Source organism: Perissodus microlepis, chromosome 12, assembly GCF_051167445.1.
Source record: "Perissodus microlepis isolate ML-2025 ecotype Zambia chromosome 12, ASM5116744v1, whole genome shotgun sequence".
Lineage (NCBI taxonomy): Eukaryota > Metazoa > Chordata > Actinopteri > Cichliformes > Cichlidae > Perissodus > Perissodus microlepis.
Window position 1 is genome coordinate 1183048 of NC_140472.1, and position 21013 is coordinate 1204060.

General features: G+C 41.9%; 1 protein-coding gene across 2 annotated transcripts in view; it reads right to left on the reverse strand.

The window, feature by feature from the left end:
- Positions 1-5192, reverse strand: part of abca2 (ATP-binding cassette, sub-family A (ABC1), member 2) — a 103788-nt gene extending 98596 nt beyond the window's left edge. For both annotated transcript variants that reach the window (XM_084946047.1, XM_084946046.1), the window contains exon 1: positions 4824-5192. In XM_084946047.1, coding sequence (XP_084802173.1) covers positions 4824-4889 — 66 coding nt within the window. In that variant the 5' untranslated portion in view covers positions 4890-5192. The remainder of the gene's footprint in view (positions 1-4823) is intronic.
- Positions 5193-21013: the final 15821 nt, after the last annotated feature.

Sequence of the window (21013 nt, forward strand, 5' to 3'; positions counted from 1 at the left end):
GCTCTGAGCTGCCTTTCATTGTCTCCAGTATTTTGCATCAGAACTGCTTTAATAGTCTTAGCATAAACACCTTGTGGACAGCCTGGTGTGAATATTTAAAAATAACCAAGTCTTCATTTAACCCATTTGGAACAAGCTCGATATTTGTCAGAAAAGAGATATTTAGATATTTTTTAGGTTAACTGTCCTTTTAACAATTAACTGTGATAAATCCAAAAAACAGCAAACAAACTGAAAAATTACACACTTCTTTCATTGTGCACAAAACTTTAAACAGAAATTCACAATTAATTCCTCACATTTTAGTCCAACCAGAACCCGAATGTGTTCTCACGTCACCGTTATTGACCATTGATATTTAGATATCAGATCTGATCTGATCAGACCAACAAACACCTGGATGCAGGAAAGTTCAGTGCTGCACTCTCTCTGTGAAACCAGGTTTTCAGTATTTAAGGACAGGTTTATATTTAGTTTTGATCAGGAATGAGTATTTAATACAGGGAGTGCAGAATTATTAGGCAAGTTGTATTTTTGAGGAATAATTTTATTATTGAACAACAACCATGTTCTCAATGAACCCAAAAAACTCATTAATATCAAAGCTGAATGTTTTTGGAAGTAGTTTTTAGTTTGTTTTTAGTTTTAGCTATTTTAGGGGGATATCTGTGTGTGCAGGTGACTATTACTGTGCATAATTATTAGGCAACTTAACAAAAAACAAATATATACCCATTTCAATGATTTATTTTTACCAGTGAAACCAATATAACATCTCCACATTCACAAATATACATTTCTGACATTCAAAAACAAAACAAAAACAAATCAGCGACCAATATAGCCACCTTTCTTTGCAAGGACACTCAAAAGCCTGCCATCCATGGATTCTGTCAGTGTTTTGATCTGTTCACCATCAACATTGCGTGCAGCAGCAACCACAGCCTCCCAGACACTGTTCAGAGAGGTGTACTGTTTTCCCTCCTTGTAAATCTCACATTTGATGATGGACCACAGGTTCTCAATGGGGTTCAGATCAGGTGAACAAGGAGGCCATGTCATTAGTTTTTCTTCTATTATACCCTTTCTTGCCAGCCACGCTGTGGAGTACTTGGACGCGTGTGATGGAGCATTGTCCTGCATGAAAATCATGTTTTTCTTGAAGGATGCAGACCTCTTCCTGTACCACTGCTTGAAGAAGGTGTCTTCCAGAAACTGGCAGTAGGACTGGGAGTTGAGCTTGACTCCATCCTCAACCCGAAAAGGCCCCACAAGCTCATCTTTGATGATACCAGCCCAAACCAGTACTCCACCTCCACCTTGCTGGCGTCTGAGTCGGACTGGAGCTCTCTGCCCTTTACCAATCCAGCCACGGGCCCATCCATCTGGCCCATCAAGACTCACTCTCATGTCATCAGTCCATAAAACCTTAGAAAAATCAGTCTTGAGATATTTCTTGGCCCAGTCTTGACGTTTCAGCTTGTGTGTCTTGTTCAGTGGTGGTCGTCTTTCAGCCTTTCTTACCTTGGCCATGTCTCTGAGTATTGCACACCTTGTGCTTTTGGGCACTCCAGTGATGTTGCAGCTCTGAAATATGGCCAAACTGGTGGCAAGTGGCATCTTGGCAGCTGCACGCTTGACTTTTCTCAGTTCATGGGCAGTTATTTTGCGCCTTGGTTTTTCCACACGCTTCTTGTGACCCTGTTGACTATTTTGAATGAAACGCTTGATTGTTCGATGATCACGCTTCAGAAGCTTTGCAATTTTGAGACTGCTGCATCCCTCTGCAAGATATCTCACTATTTTTGACTTTTCTGAGCCCGTCAAGTCCTTCTTTTGACCCGTTTTGCCAAAGGAAAGGACGTTGCCTAATAATTATGCACACCTGATATAGGGTGTTGATGTCATTAGACCACACCCCTTCTCATTACAGAGATGCACATCACCTAATATGCTTAATTGGTAGTAGGCTTTCGAGCCTATACAGCTTGGAGTAAGACAACATGCATGAAGAGGATGAAGTGGACAAAATACTCATTTGCCTAATAATTCTGCACTCCCTGTATGTATTACATAGCACACACTGCAGATCTGTTAATATTCCTATACCACACTGTCAGGCCTTGTGGATGTGTCTGTGTAAGGAACACAGCCTCATCTGTAAGCATGTAAATTACACACAGTTGGTGAAGGAGATCCGAACCTCTTCAGTAACCTCATCCATGTGTGGAGCAGAACAATCAGAAGCTCAAACTGCATCTAAATGCCCTGAAGTCGAGTCGAACTTTGAAACCCAAGGATTTCGAGGTCATGTCACGTCTCCGGTGCAAGCCCTCGGTGGTCCTTAAAACGTTCCTCTACAGATTCGCTCTGTTATCAGTCAGGAGCTTCATTCCTCATCCCTCCATCTCTAAAGTCTTTCTCTCTCGTATCCTCTCCTTTCTCTTGTGCAGATGGTTTATCCCTTTCCTGTTGTGTTTCCGTTTTTGTGTTATCTCTTCATTTAAAATCTTTTTCTACGAGTCCTCAGCTATTCGTGGTCTTCATAGATACCATGCCAGCCCACTTCTGTTTACTAGATCTAGGTCAGACACACTGCTAGCTGCTGGTACCACAGACTGACACCACATTACAGCAGAGCTCTGGGTTTCATTACTGTCACATGTATGTATGCCTTCTATATTGTGCATCTACACAAAGGTGCATCTCGAAACTGGAGAGTTTTCACTTATTCCATTGGCTGATTTTTTTCACTTAATACAAGATGCACCGTCTAAAAACAAGTTCCTATATCTTACTGAAATGTTTCTCTGTAGCTGATTGTGTCTTATTTTGATTGATTGATTGATTGATTGATTGATTGATTGGTAATTTATTTCAACATGTGAACAATATACAGGTACATTTAGAAAATAAAATAAGAGAGAAAAAAATACTATACAAAATACATACAAAAAAACGTCCTGATTAATTTACATGTTGAAAGGGAGGAAGTAAACACTTATTTAATCCCACCCCTTTACCATAAATTATCAGTTAATATTTAGTCAGCTTCCTTACTTATAATTTGTAATAAAAATAGTGAACAGATTTCTGATATACTATATACTATAATATCACATGAGGGTTTTTGTTTTTTTTTTAAATAGAGACATTCAATTAATTTAAATATTTTCCTTTTCTTTATAGTTCGAGAAGATCATATTTTTATAACTCTTTTTGAACAGTTTTATGTTTGGACGTTGCTTTAATTCCATTTTCAGACTGTTCCACAGTTTCACTCCATGCACAGAAACACAAAAGCTTTTTCTTGTAGTACGTACCTTCCCTGTTTTGAAGTTACAAAAACCCCTTAAATTATAACTTCCTTCTTTCAAAAAAAACATACTCTGAATATTTCCTGGCAGTTCTTTATTTTTTGCTTTGAATATAATTTGTGCTGTTTGGAATTTTAATTTTAAGTGTCATGAGATTATTTTGACTAGAAATAAGTCAAATATAATCGGTAAGATTGTGAGTTGTTGCCGCGTGGTGCCTCGGCTACGTTTAAAGTTTAAAACTACCGACTGATCAAGCAGTTCTGTGACCAGGCGAGGCCCGCTTCCCTTCAGACCTATCAGTGACATGGCTACATTTTGTTGGTGTCTTCCAGCAACACCAAAAAGACCATGTGAGACAAATATAGTGGACAACAGCAAAAATGTTTCCATGGTTAAGAAAACCCCTTCAAAACACACTGTCCAAGTCAAGAACACTCTGAAGGAGGTGGGAGTATCATTATCAAGTGTAAAAATGTAAATACAGAAGGTTTCATAACACAGTGTACGTGTGTGTTGTACTCCAAGTGGTTTGAGTGCTCAAGTTGAAAAGCTTTGTAATAACCAGCACATTTAGCACAGGAAAGCTTCGGACCGATGGAGCCAAGATTAGTTTGTACCTGAATGATGACAAAAAGGCCAGAAGCAAACCCCATTATCTGTCAAACATGATGGATGCGTTATTGTGACATGGACAGGTATGGCCGCCAGTGGAACTGGGTTACAGGTGTGTATACATGATATAACTGATAAAGAGTAGAGTACGGTCCTGGGCCCTCCCTAAGCCTGGTTCTGTCCCAGTTCGTCTTTCATTGCCAAATACTTACTCAGAAGGGATTGTCTGAGTGCAAGTGCACTTCAGGGAACTGCTGTTGTGATTTGGTGATGATCAACGACCTAAAGCATACTGCAAAAGCAACTCCAGAGTTTGACTCCACGAACAAGAAGCTGAAATATCTGTCCCTGCTCGAGCAGAATGATTTCATCACCATTATGTCACACACAGCATATATGAATTACCTGAACACTGCAGTCAAAATTAAGCTTCACAATATTCCTGTTGCCATAAATCTTAATGTGAGAAAAGTTCATATGAAATCTATGTTTCATTGGGTGGTGCTGAAGTAGCTCCACAATGACAACAACATGTTACAGCCTACGTTCTCAGGCTGACATCAAACATGTTGTAATATTTCTAAAATACTACAACAGCTGTTGAATATGATCACAATCATAATCGTGATCAGTCCACGCCAACATGGCTCACAGACGCTGCATAGGCCTGCTCACAATTCATACAGTTGTTTATGTCGAAGCAACCTGTTCGCCAGCACGGGCACACGCACAGTACACGTTCCTGCTCAGCAACACCCAGCCACTCTCACGCTGCGGTATTATCCTAATGCCTGATGGGAACATATGCAGACCGAAGCGGGCGGAGGTAGAATTAGTCCAAATATCATCTGTGGGCAATGCAGCAGCGGGGCAGAACACAGCCACACTTACCGGCCCCCTCCTCTTCAGAGATATGTTCTTCCACAGCAGAAGATGGAGTTGGTGCAGGAATCCCATTTTCCTTTCCACTTTTACTTCACGGTGTCCTAAATGTAACAAATTAGCATAACGGCGGTGACGTCACGCTGGATTTAGAAAACAAGGGGATTTCTATCCCGTTTCTGGGCATCCTGGATCCGATTCAGCCAATAACAATATTATTATTATTATTCTAGCGCAGGCGGAAGGAAAAATGAGCATTTATCCGAGAGCGGCGGCAAAATGCGTGACGGGACTGTGTGTCATCCTCTGTAAACACTTCACAGTCTTGCTTTATCATGCAACTGCTGGAGTTGGAACAGGAAAGCAGTTTGGGAGCAGCCTGACAAGCTCCAAACCACAGACTTCCGATAGACCTTTCAAAACAAAAGCCTCTTGACTCAGATTTGGACGGTGGAGCATTAGAGCCACATTACGAAAAGAAAGACTGTTCATCGTTACGAAAATAAAGTAGTCAAATCTATTTGGATTAAAAAGTCAAAATGTGAAGATTACACTTGTTTCCCTCTACAGAAGTTGTGAATAGATCCTCTTTACTGGACGAACCTTTTATCTGTCCTCTGACCAGTGGCGGTCCTAGCCTGTTTGGCGCCCCGGCGAACACTCCCTCTGGCGCGCGCCCCCCCCCACACACACACGCACATAAAACATATTAAGGATTGTACATTAACATAAAACTGTTGTCGGAACCATACTGAATTTCGCCAGAGAAACACACACACACACATGAAGAGAGAGAGAGTATGCATTGTATGCAAACAGCTACCAAACAGCCATCATAATTCGTCATACAATGAGAACAGGACAAATCAACAACTGACAATGACTAATTAATATTAAATCTGTAACATAATGTATTGTTTGGAGTTTAGTCTGTTACTGTTACTATTTTTACCATTTATTTTTGGAGCAACTGTAATCCACATTATTTCCTTAGGGATTAATAAAGTATTCTGATTCTGATTGTTTCAGGATGACCTGCCATTATCCAATCACACATCTGCTTACCTGCATCTGTTGCTCGTTTCTCTTCCTCTTTTTTTCTCTTTTTTCTAAACTGAGCACCTGATGGCTTTGAATGTTTCTTGTCCATCTTACATTGGTTTTAATTTTGCACTCCAGTATGAACACAAATCCCCCAACTCGAGGATCACCACAACATGACCTAATAGACCTACACCTTAGTTCACAGATTCACTTTGTGTAGGGTGCTTTTCTGAGATTTCACACAACCCAGGATTCAAATCATGAATACATGATGGCCTTGGATTTACATCATTATGAATGAAATGTGCTCTATTTGGAAGCAGCCGGCCCCTCCCCTTTCAACGAGTTGTGTGTGAGACTTTAAATCATCAAACTGTAAATTATAAATTTTAAATTGTTATTGATCCCTTTGCCTCGAGTCCTAAAGTGTATATTTATTTTCTTACTCTTATATTTATTGTTTGTTTACTTGCACTGCTGTAACTGAAGCTTCGTCGTCTCTCTGGACTGTATGTAGCGGAGATGACAATAAAGTTTACTTTGACTTCAGCAGCGAGCAGGCGCACCGAGGGCTCTCGCGCTCACTTTTCGCGTATAGAATTTCGGAAAAAAAAAATCGGTGTAAATTATAAGTCTGTATCAGGATGTCTGGTGTTTTCGTGTTTGTTGTTTTGTTTTTATTTTGTTTTATTTTGCGAGTTGGTTATTAGATGCTGCTCCAGCCAGCCAGTGAATCCCCCACCGCCCCGCCCTCTCCTCCCTGTGCCGCAAGCAGCAGGCGCACCTCGCAAACGGAGGGCGCCCTTACTGCCCGCAAATGGGCGATAGAAAACCGATCGGTGCCTATGCCATTCCCAATATGCGCTGGCTGATGTCGGGGCAGCATGAGTACGAGCAATTGTTTATTTTTTATTTATTTTTTTGCCGATGCCCGTGATGCCGCCCCCACCACAATGCCGCTTGGTAATGTCACAAGAAAAACAATGGTGTGCTTGGTTTCTGAAATTATGGATACTGGATGCCTGTGCTGGCATTTCTCCTGCGGTGTTGCTATCAGTGTGTGAAGCGTGGGAGAAGAGGGTTGCATTGACAATCCAACACAATGGGCGGCACATTGAACACATTTTATAAGTGGTCAGAAACTTGTAAATAACTCATGACAGAATAAAGTTACGTTGAAACCAAGCACACCATTGTTGTTCTTGTGACATTACCAATAAGTTTGATGTGTCACATGACCCTCTTCCTATTGAAAAAACAAAAGTTGTATCCAAGATGGCCGACTTCTAAATGGCCACTGTGGTCACCTCCCACCTTGAGGAGTTTGCCCCCTCACATATACTAATGTGCCACAAACAGGACTTTAATATCACCAACCATTCCCATGTTATTACGGTGTATCCATATAAATGGCCCACCCTGTAGAACATGTGTAGCATTCATTTCATTGTTTAGTAAGTTCTTTCATATGTTTATTATTAAATATTAAGTAAACATGTGAAATAGTTTCGTATTTAAACAATTATAACCTGTTACTGTAATGTACATAACAAAGCTATAATAAAGTTATGTGCTATTTCAAATCCCAATTTATCATTCCCTACATATTCCTGTATGTTGACAATACAAACAATGACACATGTAGTTTTAAGTAGCCTGACACAGGACACGGTTCTTTCTACATCCATACACACTTCTAACATATGTGTTTCTAAGTAAAAGACCCTGAAGACCTCTGTGGACATAAGCCAGATGTTAGTGGATGGTTGACATCACCCATCTCTATATGTCCTCAAAGTTTTATCAAAAATAACTCAAAACGCTTTGAGCTATTGTGCGCTGACATAATGATGACGCAAACACACACAAACAGGACCAAAAAAACAAACAAACAAAAAATTTATTTTCTTCTTAGGCAACAATAATAATAATACTAATAATAATAATAAGAACAAGAAGAAGAAGATACAGCAGTTAAGTTTTAGGTAGTTCTTTAAATGTGGAACATGTAACTGGTTTTTGTCATTATTTTACATTTTTATTCCAAAATCAGATTTATGGAAATTATTACATTTAAATGAAAACTGAAGTCAGTTTTACAAAGTGATGTCTCTCTCACACACACACACACACACACCCTTGAGGCGACTGTTGTTGTGATTTGGCGTGATATAAATAAAAGTGAATTGAATTGAATCAAACACACACACACACACACACACGTATTAGTCCACTTTCCACATTAACATAATTAAACTAATATCCAAAATCATTTAATTTGAAATTATTTACTAACTGGAATCAAAATAGTCCTTTTACAGTTTGACTCCATTAAAAGGAACGAGACAGTAAAAATCCTGCGTCTTTTAAAGTCATAGAAACAAATCGCAGACATGACAGCTTGCTCAGCCAGAAGAAGACTTAATCAGAGGGAAACTGTTGCTCAGTTTCTGCACACTTCTTTCTCACTGTTTGTCCAAATCTGTGTGTTTGTAGCACTGAAAACACTTCAAACACATCTGCATTTTTATTGACTGAAAAGGTTTTTAAAAAGTTTAAAATTTCTTATTTCAAGGGGCTGGAAAACTGTTCAGAAGCCAAAATCTCTATATGTGTATGTTGTCATGGCCGTGAGCCCAGTGCAGCATCACAACATTATTACAAAGGCTTTAACAGAACAATGACCAAAATGACATTTGCATTTCAAAACAAACCAAAAACATAAAATGTCAGGGCCCCTGAAGGCTGATAACACAGTCTGGACTCAAATGCAGACACAATGAGCAGCTGATTGCTCTGAATGAGGATTTTATTAAACACAGAAGACTTGGTTTACAGGGAAATGCAGGGAGTGAGCATCACAGGGGAGGAGTTCACTGAAAAACAGCAGAGGCAGATTACTCCACTTAATTTGAACAGTTGGGTTGGGAGGACATTCTCTGAGGACTGAGGGCTGTAGAATAGAGCAGTGATTGTGGGGGAGACAGCCAGGTGAGTGAGTGAAGGAGCTGAGATGCAGTGATTGGACGCGCTGTGCAGAGGCTGCAGAGCATGTGTCAAGAAATCCAGGAAGTGTTTCATCACGTGCACACTGAGGCAATGACTCTGAAGCCTCAGAATTTCAGACAGTGTTTCAAGTGTTGGTGACATTTATGAAAATATATAAAGCACAATGGATTCCTGCCAAAATATGTGTGTTAATGTTCATGTTCAAGTTTCACCTGTGACGTAGGAGAAGGGTTTCAACACTTTCAGCTCATCCCTCTCAATAAAGTATTAACATAATGTTCCTGTAAATCCCTAGTTGTTGATCAATGGTCATGACAGTTATCATATTAATGATCCTAAACTGACCTCACACCCCACTGTTGATTCATTGGGCTTATTTCACTTATTGTGCAAATGTCCTGTTCATAAGGTTGGAAACCAGCAGTCAGCTGAGACTCCTGAAATCCAGAAAGCTACACAACATGGGACGGTTCATTTACAACCACAAGTCTAACTTAACTTTAACTCTTCTTTTGTAATAAGGAAATAATCACATTGTTGCATCTTTCATTTACACAAAACGTTTAAACCTATTTTTTACTAGGAGGCTTTGTTGCCAGTACAACAGCAAAAATGCTTAGAGAGACTGGGGTCAGAGGACAGGTGCAACGAGAGAATTAGCTACCACTGCTGAGAGGACCAGTCACTGGCTATGGCTAAAAAGGGCTGACATCACTTACCCTGCCTCAACTAGAGATGGACCGATCCGATATTACGTATCGGTATCGGTCCGATACTGACCTAAATTACTGGATCGGATATCGGAGAGAAATAAAAAATGTAATCGATCCATTAAATATCAAAAACGCACCTCACAAAACTTGCGACATAACTCAGCTCATAACCGTAGCACATCGGAGCAGTGTGCTCACATGATAGACCTGTCAGCGGTCTGGTTGAGTATTTGTAGCCTTGCTACCAAACCTGCATTTCATCTCCGAGGAAGTTCTCCCAGAGAGAAGTAAAGCAAGTGTGTAAGTTCATCTCTGAGTGTTTGTAAAGCATTCCCACGTTAAGCTTAACAACCGATATATGGAGCGACTGCCTCTCTCTCTCTCTCTCTCTCCTGCTGCTACTTCAATCATGAAACTGATCAATGATCAGCTGATCGTCTCTCTTCTTTGTTTTTGGCCCACTTTGCACCAGAAAGAGGAAACCAGCGGCTGAACAACAGCAGCACGTTTAAGCTTGATAAGCTGTTGTTAGAATTTATTTAATATTACTTTCTACACCAGGATCTTTTTCTACAGCTGACGGCTGGTAACTGTGCAGGGGCGGATCTAGCAAAGTTTAGCCAGGGGGGCCGATAGGGCATGAACAGGGAGAAGGGGGCACAAAGACATACTTTTCTTTCTTATTCTCATTTAAAATGTCGAGCTTTTAATAAATAATTATCTGAATCTTACACCCAAAGTTTTAATCTGATGTAAAATATATAGAAGTCCATTACTGTATATAGTAACTGTTAAGTCTAATATAGTAAGCTATAGTACTTTTTCCTTTGGGAAGATACCATCTGTGCAGTTCTGTTGAAGAAAGATGTTGAATCTATTTAATTATTTTTGAAAGATAATTGATTTCTGTGCATTTTTTCACACTGCATCAAATTAAAGTTGATTACGTCGATTAAGGATCATGAGGTGGAGGGTGGGGGGTGGTTCCCTATTTTTTTTTTTTTGCTGGGAGTTTGCAACCCTATTAGTTAGGTTGTTTAATATTTCTGCTAAGTACTCTTTAAAATACCAGAATAGGGAGGATGGTGCAGGTTTAAGTTTATTAGATTGATCAGTGTTGCTGATCTATGAAATATTTTGGGTGCAGTGTATTTTTCACATACATGTATAACAGAATAGCTTTAGTGTTGTTGTTTATTTAAACTTGAGTTTGAACTTATACAAAATGCAGCAAGATATTAAAAAAAAAAACAGTTTTATTGATTAAAAAAACACTATATTGGATTCATATATTCATTCATTCATTCATATCGGTATCGGCAGATATCCAAATTTATGATATCGGTATCGGACATAAAAAAGTGGTATCGTGCCATCTCTAGCCTCAACAGGGGTAAAACATGGTTTTACAGCTGTCTCAGGGCCTCCTGGGGACTGTGCAGTTAACCTCATGGTACTGAAACTAAAAGGAGGAATGAAAGAATAGGAAAGAAAAATGTTCCCCTCTGCTCTTCTTCCCTTTTCTGGGAGGCAGTGAGGAGGTAGAGCGTACAGCCCGATCTGGCGGGGAGGCGTGGGAACCCAGATCGGGCGCCCCCCTTCCGGCTCTCCTCTCTGCTCTCTCCTATCTTGTCCCTTTTCTCTTACTTCTCTCGATCACCTTTTCTGTCCCTTTGAAGAAGTGAGGCTCAATAAATGTTGAAGAGGCAAGTATTCCTCAGTTGCAGTGAATAGAAAATAAACTGCAGGAAACTAAACAGCAGAAAGAAGAAGAGAAATAACAATTAAACATAAACCAGTGACACTCCAGGGCCTGATCAACCCTGGCAGGGCCTCCTTGGATGAGGGTGTCTAGTGATTATGGCCGAAACACCCGATGAATCCAAGGTCCACAACTGACGATGTGTCCAAATCATAATAACATAATCTAGATCAGATCTCTAATCCCTAAACCTAACCAAGGAAGAAAAATGGCAGATCAGCCTGGGTAAAAGACCGAAAGTTGAGGCACACAACGATGTGTGCTGCTGGTAACGTTTCTGGGCTTTCCTCATAACAGCCGTCCCTCAAGAGTCTCTCCATCTAAAGCAATGCATTATCAGGGACTGTAACATCGAGTCCTTTTACTGAATCTGATTTGTTGTCTTCACCCTCTGAGGTCCAAAATATACTTGAAATATAACCGTCCATTTGAGTTTACATTTGTATTTCATCTTCAAATTGTTTCATTTCATTTTTTTTCCTTGCCTTGCTTGGTATCATTCTTTTCAGCACAACCTCACGTGTCTGAATCTACAGATAGTTTTTCACTGCCGTACTGTAGTAACACAACAGATCTGAAATCACACAAAAACATAAAATCCTACCAGGAGTTATATTTGTCTTACTGTAAAAACCACAGACATGTTTCGTGCGTGATTTTTTATAACTTGAAATGCAAATATAAATTGTACATTTTGAAAACTATGTGTGACACAAATTTGACACCAGTTTTGTAAACAATGAAGTTATAAACAACTATTTGTCTAAAAATGGAGCCAATGCATCTGGCGGGTGTTTTTGTACAACCATTTAAAAATAACATCCATCCATCTTCTTCCGCTTTATCCGGGGCCGGGTCGTGGGGGCAGCAGCCTAAGCAGAGAATTTATATTATATTTATTATTTAAAAATAACACTATAACTAAAATGAGAGAACAATCAGGTGTCACAATAAGATAATAATAATAATGGATTGCATTTATATGGCACTTTTCTAGGCACCCAAAGTGCTTTACAATTCCACTATTCATTCACTCTCACATTCACACACTGGTGGAGGCAAACCACAGCTGCCCTGGGACAGACTGACAGAGGCGAGGCTGCCATATCGTGCTATCGGCCCCTCTGGCCAACACCAGTAGGCCACCAGAGGACCAACACCAGTAGGCCACCAGTACCCCAGAGGGGCCAATGGTGCGATATGGCAGCCTCGCTTCTGTTTAGGGTAAAGTGTCTTGCCCAAGGACACAACAACCAGGACAGAGAGGTGGGGGATCGAACCGGCAACCTTCCTACACAACCAAATCCCACATGTTGCCTTTATTTGTTATTGGTCGATACGGTACATTTTTCCACCAATAGGAAAGAGATGGCTGTCCTTTTTTCTTTTAACCATTTCACACTAAACGTGATAATAGTGTTCAGAAAAAAGGATGGCTTATATATTTTTTAATCATAACTCTAGATTTAGTGGCCTGGCATTAAAATGTGAAAACTGGTGTATACTTTCAACACACTGAAATAGCGACTCAGCGTCGCTGCAGCTTGTTGCTGTGTTAGCTTAAATCAGTCATGTGATTTGGAGGTGCAGCGTGAGGGTTAATAACACTCACCTTCATTTCATTTCCAGAGTGTAACAACCAACCACCTGTGTGGTTGGGGGGGGATTTATATGCAATATATTCACTGTTAGCTGTAGCTGGCCTCAAAGTGTAAATACTATTAATAAACAACACTCTCACATGCAAACCTAGGAAGGCCCTAGGGGTGGCAAGAGTTCATTTTCAGGTTGCACATGCCACCCCTCTAGATCCGCCCCCACTCTAGATCCGCCCCTGACGAAACATTTCTCCCCCTGAAAACGTTATTTGGGGTTCCTGTAAATCATGAAAAGTGTTACTACTTTAATATTCAAGTCTGGGTTTTCTATTTCAAGGTGAAGTGTTTGTTGTGTGCAAAGCAACTGGGGTACAACAATACCTGATATATTGGTGTCATTTAGGTGCATACAGCCAAGCCTTTATAGGTTTGCTGCAGGATACTCGTACACCTGTGCCTCTTGGTACTGAGGAGAGAAAAAAATATAGTATTTCTAAATGAAAAAAGTCACCAGGTGTTTGGCATCCAGGGGCAACAAATGAGTACAGGAAGGCTGCCCAGATTGAGTAATTAACATATTTCTTTGTAAAAATGGACTGGTAACTATTTCTGCAGTTTCTACAGAGAAGGAAAACAGGGGTAAATATGTTTATACTTCAAACTAAATTTACTAAAATGAGGTAAAATGACACAGGGATTATATTTGGTGACGTGAAGCTCATTTTTTCTTCATTACACATTTTCACTGAGTGTAATGCTAGCTTAGACCGCCAACCTTTGGGTTACAGCTAGTTAGCTATAAGCTAAGCACAACTAAGTTTGTCAGCATGAGTTTCCAGAATCGTTATTAATGTTGATATTGTGTAAATAGAGAAATAAAATCCTATATGCTGGGCATCGCCACTGAACGAGTTTGTGTTAAACACTGAGATTCATAGCACAGTAGACACAGCCCAGAAATGGCTCCCTATTGCTACAGATCTCGGTGCATACTGCCACATGCTGTCCCTCAAAGTGTAAAAACATGACTTTAAAATAAATAAGCTCATTTGTATGTGCAGATATTAAACCCCTGTTTGAAATAGGAGTTATCTGACTCAATTCAGCTTTATTTATACAGCACCATATCATAACAACAGTTACCTCAATGTTCCACAATTTCTTCTAAAAACAAAGTAAAAACTTTGACACTGTACAGTCGTGACTTCAGACGGGGAAGTAGCTGTTTTAGTGCTATACAAAAGTAAAATTTGTCAAGGCTGGAACGACCAGTACAAAGTTGGGACTCAAAAGCAGACACAATAGGCAACAAGTGCAAAGCTTTATTGGACAGACGCGACAGGAGTGGAGCCCACTGCAACAGAGAGAGTCAAGGTGAGTCTATTAACTGACAGAAGTGGTTGCTTACTTAGACACGGCTAAGATCCAAGGTCCCAGATGGGAGGATGTTTCCGGGTGAGTGTCAGAGAGAGTCACAGAGTGGAGGAAACAAGAGGTCTGACTTTGAGCAGTTGCGGAAAGCAGGATGGCAAGCTGACCTTTGAGTTTCCAGAAAGCTGGGGAGGGATGAGTGGTAGAGGCCAGCAGGTGAGTTTGTCAGGCAGCAAAATGCATAACCTTGGTTTGCAAGTCAGTATCCGTTTATTTCTACTTTCCATTCACAGTTTAAAGAAAGATTTTCCACAACAGAGAAACACTTTATCTGCACAAAACAGATTCCCTTCTTTTTATATCCTGTCACTGAAAGTCAAACCGTCTTTCACCACCCATGGACATGTTGGAGTGAAAAACAAAGTCTGCAATGTAGGTGACAGGTTGGGGTTTCATCTTCCTCCATTCTCACCTGTTCCCTGCCGACACCTACATGTTCTTGCACCAGCCAGCAAAATGAACTTGAAGTTGCAGCTTTGCTACAGTTTTATTGGTTTATTGCAGTAGACAAAGTAGTTTCACAGCTGAAGACTGAAGACTGCTGAAAGAGGCCACAAGCGCTATTAGCAATTTTCCATCATCTCTTGGCTCTGTCACATTTGGGTTACACTAATTCTTCTGCTTCCAAGATCTGCATTTGTTACAGCTGAAGATGGCATTCTTACAAAAACCTTGAATGCTGCATTTGAATGAAAGACTGTTCCTGCCTGTGACAGATGGATAGCTTTGTTGCCGTAATGGGGGAATTCTTGTTGTTTCTTGTGGTTGCTGCGGTCCTGCAATGGTCTTGGACCAGGTCTGAGTCTATGCTCTCTCTCCCTTACTGGCTCCTGGCCCTGTGTTTGAACTCGGGATTAGGTTCTGGAGGACATGCTAACTGTAAACTAGAGATTTACACTCACACGAGTGGCAATAGGTTGTGTGACATCTGCACTGGACATATGATCTCCTGGTAGGCCTTGGTGTAATACTGTGGCTAAATCTGTCTTTGTTTTTATTTGTTTTTATTGTTTATAGGTTTTAGAAAAACGTTATTGTCTTTGTGTTAACTTAAACTCTACACGTGTTGTTGGCAATAATAGTAGTTCTTTAGTGTTTAGTTACCAGTAAATGATGCTTTTATTGTCGTCTGATATTCAGCCTAACCCTGGGCCCCTGGCTTTACGTGATACATCAGCAGATTTTAAAAAACATCCTGGCTACTGTGGCCGGCCTGGAAGCCAAGCCCGGGGAGGGTCTGCAAGAGCGAGTGCCGGGTGGCCGGGCCTTAGCTCATGGGGCCCAGCCAGGCACAGGCTGTAAAAGGGACATGGGCCCATCCTGCTGTAGGCCCACCACCTGCAGGAGGCACCATAAAGGGTTTGGTGCAATGTGTGCCAGAGTGAAGGCCCTGGTGGACTGATCCCCGGCTACCAAGGCCAGCGACTGGGACATGGAATGCCACCTTTCTGATGGGTGTTAAATATCCCAGTTCTTTGATCTTTGGGCTGAAGGAAGAACAACACTCGGTGTATAAATGTTCAATCAACAATCTCTTTTGTCTAGTGTCTGACAGTTTCTCACATTCTTATAGCTTCAGTCCCCCTCCACACTAATCATTCACATTCTTTCTCTCTTACGGCGCCTAAGTGACGGCCTTGGCTTCCTGTTTTATCTTCGCCTGATGAGATGGTGCAGAAAACCTCTACGGTATGTTCTGTTCTCTTTGTAATCCGAAAAGGAAGGCCATGATTCTACACAAACAGCATTTCTTATAACTCAGCAGTATAATGCATCATAAAACAGTGTAGTGATTTCACAATCTTTAATCCAAGGCATAATGTGGACTATAGCCGTATAATGATTCAACAGTTATTTGATTAGAAGTATAAGGTGGCATAGGATAGTATAATAATCTCACATGGGGAAGGAGCCTGAGCTTGTGCATGAGGTTGACAGGTACCAGCTAGGTATACTCGGGCTTGCCTCAACGCATGGCTTGGACTCTGGAACCAGTCTCCTGGAAAGGGGCTGGACTCTAAGTCTGGAGTTGCCCTTGGTGAGAGCAGTGTTGGGGAGTAACAGAATACATGTACCGACGTTACATGTTTAAAATACAAAATATGGCTGCCTCAATTTTATCCCACAACTTAGACATTCACATTACTCACACTCTCATAACACATACATATAGGACCTTGGTTTCCAAAAGACCATCAGGGTGTACACCTCACCCCTGGCGTCGTTGCCCACCTCTCAATTATAAATACACGTAGACACTGAGGGCTATCAGGAGGATCTATGCGCTTACCTGCTGCTCTCTGGCAGGTAGCTCCATGCCCTCCTGGGTTTTAAATGCACCTTAGAACACACATGCATCAACACTACATATCAACACTACGGAGGGAGGTTTGGAGTCTTCTCACACCCCCGTTCTCTGCGACCTGCTGGAGCGGGGGGCCGGGAGGAGGAGTTGGCCGTCCGACTGGGGTCTGGAATGTGGAGCCTCCCTGCTGCTGCGGAGTTGGGGCGGTCTGCTTCTCTCCACCGCAGGGAAAAGGGTAACACCACCTGGGTCTGGGTGCAGTTCCCCCCTCCAGGGGCAAGGGTACCTAGACCCGGTTCTTAGAGTACGCTTGGGGAGTGTGATTGTGTGTACAGTGTCTCTCTATGTCTGTCTCCACGTTGGTTGAGTGTTGAGTAATTGCATATGAGAGCATGAGGGTGGGAATGGATGTCTGTATCTGTGTGTGCCTGTTTGTCTGTGTCTATATGTCAGGTTGGGTATCAGACGCCACCTCTCTGGGGACATCTCAGGCCCTCCAAGGTTTGGAGGCCTATCTCCCCCCACCACCACTTCCCCTGCCAGTGGCGGACTCCCTCAGACATCGGTGCGTTGGTGGTTCTTTGTGTCCGGGGGTGGGCGTCCAGGTACACACCGGCTCACTCCTTGGCGGCCGCTTGTCGGGGCCTGGAGCCTGGGGCTCGCTCGGGCCACTTCGGGGGTGGGGTGCCCTCGGCCTCTCGGCCTGGGGCTCGGTCACTCTGGCGCAGCTGGCTGCCGGCGGAGCTCACGGGCACGTCACTGCAACCCCCCCTGGCTTCTCCTCCGTGGCTGCTGGGTGACCCCTCATCTGGGACTCTCCTCAGCTCTTTCTGGGACAGTGGCGCGGCTGCCCCTCTGTTGGTCTTCCTTGGTCTCTTGTGTTCTGAGGGCCTCTGGATGTCTGGAGTTTTGATCTCCTCCATACCTGCTTCATGCCCTGGAGGACGGGCTGTGGCCCCCCCACACCCTCTAACAGATCAGTACATGAAGGAACCTTTAAATACAAGCGCGTCCATGCTCACAGGTGTACACACGGGTGCTCACACACACAAACTACACCCTTTTTGGCTCCTACCTCAAAGCACACTGTGCGCTGTCGATCTTACGTGCTGCACAATAATGTTTAATATTTAGTATTTACTGTTATATTCCCATAGATCATCGTGATGTTGTTTATTGTATTGCTCTCGTCTTCTTCTGCTTGTTTTCTTTTTTTCTCAACAAAACAAAATATGAGTAACTGTATACTGTTACCGTTACCGTTTAAAAGGGTGGTATTCAGAATACAGTTACTTTGTTGAAATACATGGATTGCACGGCGGTCTTTTCCTGTTTCATATATTAGGCTATGCTCTCTCTATTTTTGGTAATTCCACGCTGGTGGAAACCCAAACAAAACACACATTAAGAGGCTCTAATTCCTGTGTCTCAATCTCGCGGGTTGAGCAACTGATCACCACCTGATGGTGGATCAGGTTGCGGGGGAGGATGCTGGACAGACCTGGCGCTCCTAAATGTAAGTGAGGGTGCGCTGGGAACACCTGACAGATGCCCTGTAAATCCCTTTAACAACTCTCCCCAAAGCATTACTCGGGTCTCAATAGAACCACCCTCCTGAATATCACACACAAGTCTCATCCCATCCACAGCCTCGTTCCCTCCCCATGGAGCTGCAATCCACTGCTGTTGCTCAATGACAACTTCACCAAACTTGTATTTTCAAAATGCCTTTGACACAATGAATCAAACAGAGAAATAGCCATTTTCATACTCCATGCTGGGAATGATTAAAGGCCCATCTCTGTGAGGTGATCATTTCCTTCTTTGCCCATCTGAATAAAAGCTTAATTTAAAAGATTATTTACTCACATTGCCACATTAGATCAGCGGATTGTTAGCTGTCCTTCATCTAATTTACTCGACCAATGCACAACTCCCACACAGCAAGCAGGTCTGGCCCGGATCTGGTATCAAGCCGTCACTGCTGGTTGACTTCTGGCATGATAAGACATATGTCATCCAGATACGGGCCAGGGCTGGCAACGATGCCACTGTCTATGTGATGGCATGCCATATTTGACTCGATTATGGTTGGGTTTATGTGGCCCAGGCTCATAGAAAACAGGTCTGGCCCGGATCCGGCATCAAGCTGGCACTTCTGACTGACTGGTGTCATGACAGAGTGTATGTCAACCAGATGTGGGCCAGGTCTGGCAATGAGGTATGTCTTCTATACACATCCCCACTGGCCTTCATGTCTACAAACTACACACTAATCTTTTAAACTCCTGGGGCACTGAACAAGGTTATCCCCATTAGTTTTTGCTTTGCTGTGGTACCACTGGCAAAAATCCCTCTCTTTTGCTGGAATTTCCCCTCTGGCACCAAATTTAAATCTCTTTATGCAGATTATCTACTCCTATATGTCCCTGATCCAAACAACTAAACCCCAGCAATCCTATCAACTCTCCAAAAATTCAGTTTAAGGCCTTGAGGTTACAACAGTCAGATTTAGGGGATTCGTTACCATGACGCTACCCTCACTTTCCTCCAAATTATTTGGCTGCTATTTCCAAAATGAAGCAGGACTTCCAAAGATGGGCAAGTCTCCCACTCTCACTAATAAGTAGAATCAATGTTGTGAAGATGAACATTAGGAATTAGGCTCATCCTTTACTGTTTGGTGTGAAATCTTTTAAGGATCTTTATAAAGATAGTGTGTTTTGCAACTTCACTGTTTTATCCTTCAAGTTCTCCCCACTGCCCACATACCTCTTTTGTTACTTTCAGATTACAGACTGTGCAAGATCCCTGTTTCCCATGTTCCCTGCTATAGCCCCTAAGCAGATGTGGAGAAAACTCCTTTGCTCTGATGTGCATCAAAAGTCATTTGCTTCTAATGTGCACGGCAGACTCCTTCCTGTTATTTATTCCTCAACATCTAAGGTTAAATCTGCATGGGGGGCGCTAGACTCAGCCATGACTGGTACAAGGCAGCTCTTGTCTTTCAATGCCTTCATATGCACTCAGTTCACTCTTGCACAAGTCAAGGTTTTCAGTAGCATTCACCTATCAAAAAAAGTTTACCAGTGTCATTGACCACTGCAATAAATGTCAAATTTTACATTCCAACCACTCATATACTTTACCACTATTTCCTTGCTTACAAGTTTTGGGAACATTATCATGACACAATTTCCAAAATATTTTCTCAACACCTGACACAGTCATCCCACTTTGCTGTCTTTGGTCTCACAGTAGAACACGACTGATTCTCTATTAATCAGCTGCAGGTCTTAGCATTTTCATAAAGTTTGGCAAGATGACACCTGATCTTCTTCTGGAAGTCCAGCGATGCTCCCTTTAACACAGTGGCTCCAAGCTCTAGGCCTAGTGATGTATTTTAGTTTATTATAACTCCACATAATCTCATAAAGTAAGCCTATTCCTTGCCCTCGCATTTTTTTGTTAATCCTGTGTTCATTGACCCTTTCTTTCTTTAAAAAGTTTAGATTATTTATGTGCTTATTGTTCTTTTTCTTTTTTCTTGGGTTGGGGTTATATATTGATATATAAGAGTGTGTGTGTGTGTGTGTGTGTGTGTGTGTGTGTGTGCGTGTGTGTGTGTGTGTGTGTGTGTGTGAGTTACTATTTGCTTTTGGTTTCTTTCTCAAATGAATTCCAAAATAAGAGGTGTGGTGGGTGTGGTTTATGGCTCAACTGCAAGGCGTAGTGGGTTCAGGTGTGAGGGGATCATCTGCAGGTCATGGCTCCCCTATTTGAGTCACATGGTGGGACCTGCAGAGGAAAGGAGCCCAGAGCAGACGGCTGTGCAAGGATCAGTTGTGACAGTGGAACATCGTGAGCTAGTGGGCAGTGTCAGCCTGAAAAAGGCAATGTGTAAATAAAGGACTGTGAAACTTTTAACACATCTCATTCAGCCAATTAACACTAACATGTGTTAAAGAGAAAATATATCAACATACTCTGTTTGTAGTTCTTGTGCTTTAATTGCTTGTAGAGAGACAGTGCTTTTCTATACTACCTGAGCACTCACAGTACAACTTACTGTGTGTTTTTCTCTGCACAGATTCCTCTGGATTCCTTCCTTGGGTGTGCAGAGATGTTGCCCTGAGTTTGAGAGTGTTGTTTGGATTCCAGATGTGTGGATTCCCTTCCTATCTGGACCTCTGGATCACTATTCCTCTTTGCACCGTGCGTTTTTTCTGTTGAACTTTTAGTTAGGAGCCCTGTCTTTGAGTTTTGCTTTCCTCGGTGGCCTTGACATATATATTTTATACATATATATATATATATATATATATATATGTATATAT